An 11,629-nucleotide genomic window follows, 5' to 3' on the forward strand; every position below is an offset into this window, starting at 1 on the left:
GTAGTTTGCAATTGCAATTGGGGATTTGCAAGATTATGATCAGACAATGAGGCCCTTGCGAACGTGACAGCTCACACTCATGAGCCACTCATGCGGCTGGCAAGGCTGATTGTTCTCTCCAAAACACTTCATAGTACAGTAAACCTCGGATATATCGGACTCGGATATATCGGAAATTCGCTCACAACGGACAGATAAAAAAGAACCGATTTTTCTGTAATGCATTTCCAATAAAAATTCATTGCATATATTGGATTTTTTATAACGGATTTCACCTATTTTGGACAAAATCTCCAGTCCCGTTCCAATGCATTTCCATTAAATTTCCCTCGCATATATCGGATGCCCGCATCGTGGCGCTCCGATTCGCCGAATTGTGACAGGCCGCTATACGACGTCATTTGCGGCGTTTGCAGCGTTGCCTGCGCGTCCAGGTACATTGGAAACATAGTCAAGGAAGTGCCTTTTTATAACGGATAAAATCCGATTTACGCATATACCGGATATAAATCCGATATATGCGTAAAACGGACATTTTCCGGTATACGCATATAACGGATTTCGCTTATATCGGACAAAACCAGTGGGAACAATTGAATCTGATATATCCGAGGTTTACTGTATTATTATTATTTTTTTGCATCAGAGAAAATGCATCTGAAAAATCTATCCCAGATATCGTCGATCATTTGGTCCCAAGTGAAATCCTGAAGGCGTGGAAGCAACAATTATAATATTGGCACAGTCGTTGCTGTGTGTATATTCCTAATCTGTAAATTGCTTCATTTTTTTGTCCTTCTGTTCTGGCTACAGATTGCATTTCACATTTCATCTCTGACTTCACAAGAGAGTGTGATGTAGCTTCAGCTCACTGGAAACGCCACTCTTCAACACACACCCACAGGGGAAACACACACTCTCTGCTGACTCAGTCCGAAACACCATTCAAACTCAACAACACCCCCATGCAACACAAACACACACACACACACACACACGGTGAATGCTCTGAAAGCTGCATGCTCACATCTCGTTACCATTTATCCGCGGACTGAAAAGCATGTTTTCAGCAATGGATAACCACCGTGGGCTTCTTGGCAGCTCGCTGCAGAAATGATCCTACATGTCATATTCCATTTTTTTTGTCTGTCTGCTGACTATTAAAGATGGTAGTGTCCCCTTTCTCTTGAAAATACTATTAGGATAGCCTTTTTTTAAATCTATTTATCCTTTTTACGGCCACCCTAACATATTTGTCAATATTTCAATTTCAATCATTTCAAATGTTAAGCAAAACTGGATATGGAAAGTAGCGTTCATATTTTACACATATTTAAACAAGTATGTTGAATTTGTGGCTGCATGGCAGCCGAGTGGTTGGTTCAATTCCATCCTCGGTCGAACTTGCATTTTCTCACCGTGCATGCATGGGTTTTCTCCCACATTCCAAAAACATGCTAGGTTAATTAGCGACTCCAAATTGTCCATAGGTATGAATGTGAGTGTGAATGGTTGTTTGTCTATATGTGCCCTGTGATTGGCTGGCCACCAGTCCAGGGTGTACCCCGCCTCTCGCCCGAAGACAGCTGGGATAGGCTCCAGCACCCCCCGCGACCCTCGTGAGGAAAAAGCGGTAGAAAATGAATGAATGAATGAAGATGATTGTTCATGCATGGTTGTCTGGAATTCACATACATTTATGCATCTATACACACAAGGAGAGCAACAATTTTCGTTTGTGTAGTTGTGCAAGGGGCAATACCTTAAATCATAGCCAACAATAACAGCTAAACCTTGTCAAATAGCCATTATTCGCTGACAGCAAACAGCGTCCGTACAAATGTGAATGCCTTCTTAATATACTGAAGAACATGCATCCATCCATTTTCTATGACGCTTACCCACACTAGGGTCACGTGTGTGTGCTGGAGCCAATCCCAGCTGATTTTGGGTGAGAGGCGGGGCACAAAAAAAAAATTCAGAAATGTCATCCACACATTCCATCCATTTTCTGAGAGGCGGGGTACACCTTAGACCTTAGCCAATCACAGGGCACATATAGACAAACAACCATTCACACTCACATTCATACCTATGGACAATTTGGAGTCACCAATTAACCTAGCATGTTTTTGGAATGTGGGAGGAAACCGGAGTACCCGGAGAAAACCCACGCATGCACGGGGAGAACATGCAAACTCCACACATAGATGCCCGAGTGGGGAATCCTAGCTGTTCCGTCTGTACGCTAACCAAATATTGCTTGTTCTTAAACCTGATTAAACGTTAATAGATGCATTCGTTGAGACCGATTCAAAGGGAAAATATGGAAATGACATAATAACGATCACCTTGGAGACACATTTTACTAAGCACATTCACTTAAAATCAAATCATCAGATTCAAGTCAGGTCCCAAGTCATTGATGTCAAAGTCCAAATCTTTTTAGATATTGTCAAGTTGAATCCAAAGTCATCAAAATTGTAATCCAGTCTGTCCGTCAAAGTGCTTGACTCCAGTCCACACCTCTCTTTCTGACCTTGCCACAGAATGACAAGGATCATCAGATATGACAGAGAATACAAAAGGAAACAAATGCCATGCTTTGCCATTCTATCTATCCTGAAACTATTTTTAGAGATCTTGTTATTCCCAAGACAATAAAGAGTACGGTGTTTAAATATTTATAACCAACGATAGTAAGCAGAGTAAAAACAATCATTGTTCAACAATGTGACACGTTCATGTTGATCATCACATAACCCCTGTGCCTCATAAAACTGTGTAAGATAAAATAAGTTTTACAAAGGAAGCTATTAATCCCATGGATGCGGTTGTGTACTGTCACGAGTGCACGAGAGCGTAGTGTGCATACTGATACTAATTGTCAAAACAAATATGTCCTTCCCAATGAAAACTGTTGGTAGGCTCCCCAACCATGCAGGCCATAAAAGCAACATCAGCCTCAGAGCTAATCTGCACTCACACATAATCATGAAACTAAAAGATGCATCGGAGGGCATCGGATAATTCAACGCATAACATTCCGAAGGGAGGAAGTAAGGACACGTTAACTCGTGTGCTCTATAGTCTGTATCACTAAAAGGACAACAGTTTGTGCAGCATTTTGTTTTGGCTTTAATCATAAGGTCAGCAGTGCAAGGCTTTGACAAATGCACACATGGATGGTTCTGGGGCAAAAAAGACTGATTTAAAAAGGCAGTGAATGAAAATAGCCTTTTCTTCCTGTCTGCTCATCCAAACCCGCCTGTTGGTCTGTATCAGACAGGCAGGCAGTCCTCTGTCAAGAATCTGGTTGGCCAAAGGATACTTCATATTATTTATGAATGCCATGCTCCATCTCCCCTCGGGCATCTGCCTGGAGTGGAAAAACATGATCAGCTTTTACTCTCTGCCGCTGACCAGCACATATGTTGATCATCATAGAAACCAATGTATTCTGTGATTTTACTTTACATTACATTGATATTTTATTTGTGGTTCTTGGGACTGTATTGCTATCACACAATTCAGCATTGAACGTATGTTGTTGCTCAACGACAGTGTGTTCTTGCGCCACATACAGGAAATTAATGGGAGTTTATTTATACATAAACGTCACCCACGTACCCAGAGGACTGCCTATACCTGATGGGTAAAATGTACATATTCATGGGCTAAATAAAACATTTTCAAACAAAAAAAATGGCAAAATGTAATCCAGTGTCGATGACTTGTTGAGATGTGTGATGTCAGCTGACTAGAGTGACTGTCAGCTGAGTTCTAGAAGCAGGTTAGCAGTATAGAGAGTGGCCTACAACAGCTCCTGTGTGAATGTTTACTGCATGTGTTCCTTGGTTGTTGGAAAAACCATCAAAGTGCATTGTGACTTTCTCCTTAACCGTATACAACACCATTAGAGTAGTGTTCTACAATTTTTATTGGAAATGCATTACAGAAAAATCGGTTCTTTTTCATCTGTCTGTTGTGAGCGAATTTCCGATATATCCGAGTCCGATATATCCGAGGTTTACTGTAACACGCAGGTTCTTCGATTTAAAAGAAATGGAGGTGAGCAATCGGCACTGGACTGGTGCGAAAAGTTTGTTTTTGATTCAAACAAAATTTCAAGACTGGACGAAGGAAAAACTGGCAATACGGAGTTATTCCAACAAGTGAAAGAAAAACTCGAGGAAGTCGGTATCACGTGATGTTGGTGTTTACACTTTACTGTGCATGCCCCATTGACTATTCTGGTTGATTATAGCGCATGTATACACGCAATTGGTATATTCCTATCCATGTATACCATTGCTTTCGGAAAGATTCCATTCGGAAAAAGAAAAACTCCTCATGTAAAAGTGGCTAATGTTAATGTATGACGGACAACTTACAAAGAAGCTGCCAAACCTCATCCATATCTCATTCATTTTGGTATTTGCCAATGAAAATGAGCCCACCCTGACTAATAAAACAGCAACATTCTTTGATTTAACTCGTTCAAAGAGTGATGTCAAGGTTGGTCCTTAGCCAGCTGTTGAGCACCTGGATGACGATGTTAAGGTTTAGTTTTTTTTTTGTACTTCTTGACAGATGGGCCTCTCACAGAAAAGAGAGACATTCTTCTTGCGATAGCAGGCTGCCACATTTAGCTCATCTACCCCATTAGACGGTGACCTTCATACCAGCGCTGACAGAGCAGCCGGGGCATACATTACAAGTAGAATGTGATGTACTTGGTAAGTACGCTGCTAAAAATGGATGTAAATGTATATACTGTACATTGCACGTTTACACAGATTTAATTGACGCATTTATAGAACATTATCTTTTTGAATTGATTTATTATTATTATATTATTTATATATTATAAATGTATTTTATTTTATTTTATAAATGTATTTATATATTCATTCATTTTCTACCACTTTTTAATTATTTATTATTTATATATTATATTATTATTTATTATTATTATTAAGCACAATGCACTGGTCTTTCATGTAATTTTAGAACTCTGGAACTCTTTGCCCCATTGACTCCGTGCCTGCCCTGACCTTCCCTCCTTCAAAAAACAACAGTTTAAATCAATTTTTAATGTCTAACTTTTTATACCTGACCCGCTTTTAGTCTTGTTTTAGCTCTGAATGAATGTATGGATATTGTATTTTAATGCATCTTTTACTCTGTTTTTACTCAACTCTATTTTTATTTCTTTTTCTCTACTGTAAAGCATCTTTGAGTACTCCGAAAAGCACTTTGCATTATTATTATTATTATTAATTTTTGAAACTGTTTGATTCCCCAACACAAATGTGTAAACCTCATTATCCTCATTAACACGAGAATACAACATTCTAATAACATTTATAAGTCAAAAAAGTGGAAAAAGGATAATGGGGTCTTCTTTAAGTAAATCAGTGGAAGTAAGTGGAAACGTGATGCTGATTATTGCATTCGTAGCTTTCTTCTCAAGGTCACTTCTCAGCATCAGCAACGCTGTTTACATAAAGACTACAGAGGATGGACATCAATGGAATTTAAACTCAGCCAGCAAGTCTTGTCTTCTGTAGCTGCCAAGAGGCTTTGTCAGATTCAAGAAAATATCACCGCAAGGCAGCAGGGCTTGATGATGTCATTAGGGATGCGATATCATCACTCAATAACCCCCCCCCCCACCCACCCAGAGGCACTGACATGAATCAAATAAATGTACAAGAACCATCAGCAACCAGTGCCTTTTATACAGATTTGTCAACGGGTGAAGTGGTAGCGGTTACTGGTTTCAAGGTATACCATTGTATGACAAAGACACTACAATTTCCTGTCATGCCGTTCCTGCGGAATGAAAAAAAAAATGGAGTTCCAGTGTGTTATTCGGAACTGGGCTCCCGTGTGTTGAGAGCATGGGCGTGGGCTGTGTCGCCAAAGGTCGGGTAACTTAACTACTGCAGCATATTACTCACATTGAGGGCCACCAAATGTGGCGATGTGATTCAGAATGAGACGGGAGTTGAGGATAAGTGGTATGAACCATTTATTCGCCAACTGAGCGACGAACAACAACCACTTAGCAACAGTTGCTACAGCAAGTAAAAAAAACCTGGAAACTGAATTGAAACTGTCTAACCTGCATATTCACCATGATATGAAACAATTGATTATTATTTATGTTGTGACATATTAATTTTACACTACCATTGTTTTCCGTGTACCCTGGTGACAGTTTCTGTAGGCTTTTTAAAAAAAACAATATATTGCAAGAATAGTCTTAACATGTACAAAGAAAGGGTGGTACAGTGCTTAATCAAATAAGACAGTAGCACCCTCCAAAAGACCTGCCTTTCCTTTGGGTTAAGTGTTGCTATATTTAAACCATTTGCATGCTAAAAGCAGCGTCCCTGTAGTGGTGGGAAGAAATGTACCGTGAAACAATGAATCCAATAACATACACATCATAATAATTCAGACAAAGGGAAAAAATATAGTTTCACCTTAGCTACACATATACACACACTGGAGGAGCCACCCAACGTGGCCGGGTAACGTGCATCAATGTCGCATACGCAATGTGAGCATCCGCTATGCATCCACAGAGGTCAGGAGAACCGGAGTGCACAGCTGGAGGAGTCGCCCATCTATTTATAAATAAGAAATCCTACTTTGCAGAACCAATTAACCGCAATAAATGAGGGATTACTGCACAGTATACGTACATCTTCATATGAATATCATACACTGATAAATAGTACATTTATTCATATAATTGGATGTAAATTTGTATATTAAATGATAAAATACACTAATGTAGCGTTAATTGATGGAATAATCACATCCTTCCAAAGGGATACATAGTTGGACTGTTAGAACATTTCAAACAGGTTTCCTCTATCAATCTTCCATGGTGAGATTGTCCCTCTATCCATCTTCTATGGGGAGTTTATCTTTCTATCCACCTTCCATGGGGAGTTTGTACTAACATAGCTTTCCCTGTATCCAACTTCCATGGTGAGTTCCTACCAACATAGCTGTCCTTCTATCCATCTTCCATGGTGAGTTTGCTCCAACATAGATTTCCCTCTATCCACCTTCTATGGTGAGTTTATACCAATATAGCTTTCCCTCTATCCACCTTCCATGGTGACTTTGTCCCTCTATCCACCTTCCATGGTGAGTTCGTACCAACATAGATTTTCCCGTATCCGCCTTCTATAGTGAGTTTATACCAACATAGCGTTCCCTCTATCCACCTTCCATGGTGACTTTGTCCCTCTATCCACCTTCCATGGTGAGTTCGTACCAACATAACTTTCCCTCTATCCACCTTCCATGGTGACTTTGTCCCTCTATCCATCTTTCATGGTGAGTTTATACCAACATAGCTTTCCCTCTATCCACCTTCCATGGTGAGTTCGTATCAACATAGATTTCCCTCTAACCGCCTTCCATTGTGAGTTTATACCAACATAGCTTTCCCTCTATCAACCTTCCATGGTGAGTTCGTATCAACATAGATTTCCCTCTATCCACTTCCATGGCGACTTTGTCCCTCTATCCACTTTCCATAGTGAGTTTATACCAACATAGATTTCCCTCTATCCACCTTCCATAGTGACATTGTACCAACATAGATTTCCCTCTATCCGCCTTCCATGGTGAGTTCATACCAACATAACTTTCCCGGCTAGTTTTCCTGTTAGTTTGCTGCTTTTTAAGACTTGCCACTCCTTGTGAGATCAATTTGTGATAAAGTCACCTTGGCTAACCTCACATTGCAGGTCAGTGTGAACAGCATAATTCCAACTTTTTTACAAATACAACCCAGGAATCTTACATATGTGGTTATAAATCCTGAACGTTTGGGATGCGTATAGCCGACCTATACGTCATTGAAAGATGACAATGTCACAATTGGTTGCCAAAATAGCCAAGCAAGAAGAAAATTGCAGATTAAGGGTCAGAAAATTCAGTAGAAAATGCTCTGTGGCAAGGAGACCAGGGTTCAAATCCACCCTCGGCCATCTCTGTGTGGAGTTTGCATGTTCTCCCCGTGCATGCGTGGGTTCTCTCCGGGTACTCCGGTTTCCTCCCTCATTCCAAAAACATGCTAGGTTAATTAGCGACTCCAAATTGTCCATAGGTATGATTGTGAGTGTGAATGGTTGTTTGTCTATATGTGCCCTGTGATTGGCTGGCGACCAGTCCAGGGTGTAGACAGCTGGGATAGGCTCCAGCACCCCCGGCAACCCTCGTGAGGAAAAGCGGTAGAGAATTAATGAATTAATGAATTTTATAATGAAGGGCTGCATGGCGGCCGAGTGATTAGCGCGCAGGCCTCACAGCTAGGAGACCCGAGTTCGATTCCACCCTCGGCCATCTCTGTGTGGAGTTTGCATGTTCTCCCCGTGCATGTGTGGGTTTTCTCCGGGTACTCCGGTTTCCTCCCACATTCCAAAAACATGCTAGGTTAATTGGCGACTCCAAATTGTCCATAGGTATGAATGTGAGTGTGAATGGTTGTTTGTCTCTATGTGCCCTGTGATTGGCTGGCGACCAGTCCAGGGTGTACCCCGCCTCTCGCCCGAAGACAGCTGGGATAGGCTCCAGCACCCCTCGCGACCCTTGTGAGGAAAAGCGGTAGAAAATGAATGAATGCTCTGTGGCAAAGAGAAGATGTTTTGTAACTGATTACTCATGACAGTGTCCCATCACTCCTGGCGTTCCGACTCCTCACCCACAAGCAGACGTCACAGCAAGTTCCCTACAAACTGCCACAGCCAAAATCCATGCCCTCTTCCTTTTTTAATAATTTTGTTAACTCTAGTTGCACAAAATCCTTGAAATTGCCACAAATGCGCCAGGACTGAGACCCACGGATTGGGGCCATGTTGGCAAATAAACGCACGGCGTGTGAGATCATGTTTTGTGTGCATGTACGTCACTTCCTGGACATATTGCATTCTATGAGCTAATGTCAATTTTCACAAAAAAAAAAAAAATTGCAGTGCGAACATAGCCCTTTGATTAGCATGCAAGTTTAGTTTGTAAACAACAGAGTAACAAAACAACAGTTATTTATGAAACCAAAACATGGATGACCTCTTACCCACACACACACACACACACACACTGAAACTTTGATCAGCTTGTGTTAAAAATCCTAAACAGCAACAGGTTCCATACTTCTGCCTACAACATTAAGGGATCATGATGTTTTGCACCCCCTCTTAAGACCCCTCCTTCAGCCAAATACTGAAAATACCAACTTTCTCAGAAAGTCTCAAAGTGGTCACAATGACAAACAAATGTATGAAGGTGATACAAACATGATTCCAACTTTATATGTGATATCAGAAAGTAAATTAAAAAATGTACTCACCGAATCTCAACACGTGTGGCATGCCATGAGAATATCCCACACAGTATAATAGCAGCAGTAGGAGCCTGCACCTCAATCTGCTATTAGATACCAACAAGGAGATAATCTTCATGGTTCTTATGTGGTGCACACTAGTTTATTCCCTGAATCGGTATATCTCCCAGATGTGTGTTGGTTTTTTTTTTCTCTCTTTCACTCCGGCAGGTTGGGCGAGTGCTTCCTCATATCCATAAGGCAAAAAAAGCGCTGCTTGTCCGCTTGGCTGCAGAAGCAAATAGAACTGCTCTCCGACTCAGCTGAGGAAGGAGATGGTGATGATGATGATGATGATGATGGAGATGCTGGAGGACGTGAAGGGGCATCCATGTTAGGCAGGGGAGAGTTTGAAGAAATCCATCTAGGGAGAGACAGAGTCTGATTTAGAAGAAGAGTTGGAGACAGTCGAGGTTGTCGTGGTGCTGATGCTGATGCTGCACTGGCGCACAGCATCTGACGTGCGTCCAGCTAATAATAATAATAATAATAATAATAACAGTAGCGAGAGCACGTTTGCCACTCTTCACACTCTCGCTTACACATCTCCGCGGATGACATTGTCCCTTCCACGCATCCGCCCCTCACCCCCACCCCCCTTCCGTTCCCCGAAGGCTGTTTTCTCTAGATTGTTCTCATGGTTCGCTTGAGTCGCCGCTGAGTCGGATCCAAGTGAGCGCCAGTCAATGAATTAAGACAAGATTGCTGTTTGATCGGAGTCACTCAAGCTTAGCCTGGAAGCTAAGCATACCTGTCGGTATGACGAATAACCTCTGTCATTTTACGTGTCTGTGCGATTAATTTTTTTGTAATTAATTGTCCGTCATGTTGCTTCAATTTGAGGTTTGTATGCTTTTGCAGGAGGCTTTCCTTTTTTTTTTTTTTACCATTTCCGGGGAGTTTACTCTTTTATTTTCAAGAAAATGCATGAATTAATGTACTTATATAACTTAAAATGTACAAAAACTAAATTAAAACAAAATGTACTGATTATAGCAGGAGTTTCTTTTACCATCGGAAACTATTTTAAAATATTTAATTTAACACTGACCTTTTAATACGATTTTAATTATTTAAAATAGTGAAGAAAACTTTCCATAACCATGTACATTATTATTTATGTATTTATCCATACTTACAATGTCGTTGTTCACATTACATGTGATTCTATATACTCATATTGTATAAATTGCAGTAAATTGTAAACATATAATGTCATTATTTTGACTACAGTTACAATTTGTTTTATTAATGTTGGGAAATATGACTTATAAATGCATAACGGTGCACAATGTTCAGCTTTATTCCAATAACTCGCCTAAAGGCTTTTTAGAGGAGTCAGTAAAGTTGATTTCAAGCATTTATTATGTGATTTAAATGAAATATTCAATGCATTACGGATCATTTTTTAGTAAGCATTGTCCTTCAGACCCAAAGATGAAGAATACCCTTTTAAGTAGAGGTCAAACAAGCACATTAGAAGTCAAAATACGACCCTATGAACTCCCAACCTTGCACGAAAATTATACGAAAACTATGGAGTATCACTAATGTGAAATATATTTATATATGTTAAACGTCGCTCCTTTCTATGCCTTGTTTCAAAAGCAAGTCAGTCAATCAACAATGGCACAATAAATGTAAAGTTTGCAGTAATTGGCTTACCTCAAACGGGAGATGAGCGGCTAGGAGTCACCGGGCCAGCAGAGAGAAGTTGCTTTGTTTCTGGATGGGAAAGCAGAGCCGCTTCAGCACCTCTGCCTCCGGGAGAGCTGCGTTTGGATGCGGCCGTGGGGTAGACACGCCCCCTGTCGGCCGCTGGGGCTTACTGTTTCAAGCTGTGCTTCTCAATCTTTTTTGCAGGGAAGTACTGTACCTCCACTGTGGAATGTTTTTTTTCCACGCCCTCATCTAAGAGTGTCCAAATTTTCATAATGAATGGTCTTTTTTGGCTTTGGTAATGGTTTTATTTCATTTGAACAGATTACAATTGAATGCATCACATAATCAGTTCACAGTTCCACATGTCCAAAAGGAGTAGGAAGAAACAAAGCTTATTAAATCCTACCCCTCCATCTGCTCCTTTTACAATCAGTAACTGTTACATTTGTTCACTTCCTGCTTTCCATAATACAGTTTAATTTTTTTTTTTCAATTTTGAATTTTTTTAAATTTTTTGTCCTGTACCAAAGTACGGGGTGATACATACAATGACAT

At 40.5% G+C, this 11,629-nt stretch overlaps 1 protein-coding gene across 4 annotated transcripts in view; it reads right to left on the reverse strand.

The window, feature by feature from the left end:
* The window catches only part of grik2 (glutamate receptor, ionotropic, kainate 2), a 134,550-nt gene extending 123,332 nt beyond the window's left edge, over window positions 1–11,218 (reverse strand). For all 4 annotated transcript variants that reach the window (XM_058052758.1, XM_058052761.1, XM_058052759.1 and 1 more), the window contains exons 1-2: window positions 11,078–11,218; window positions 9,380–9,776 (exon numbers count right to left, since the gene is read on the reverse strand). In XM_058052758.1, the coding sequence (XP_057908741.1) occupies window positions 9,380–9,491 (112 nt within the window). In that variant the 5' untranslated portion in view covers window positions 9,492–9,776; window positions 11,078–11,218. The remainder of the gene's footprint in view (window positions 1–9,379; window positions 9,777–11,077) is intronic.
* Window positions 11,219–11,629: the final 411 nt, after the last annotated feature.

The sequence above is a fragment of the Doryrhamphus excisus genome, chromosome 17 (assembly GCF_030265055.1).
Source record: "Doryrhamphus excisus isolate RoL2022-K1 chromosome 17, RoL_Dexc_1.0, whole genome shotgun sequence".
Classification (NCBI taxonomy): domain Eukaryota; kingdom Metazoa; phylum Chordata; class Actinopteri; order Syngnathiformes; family Syngnathidae; genus Doryrhamphus; species Doryrhamphus excisus.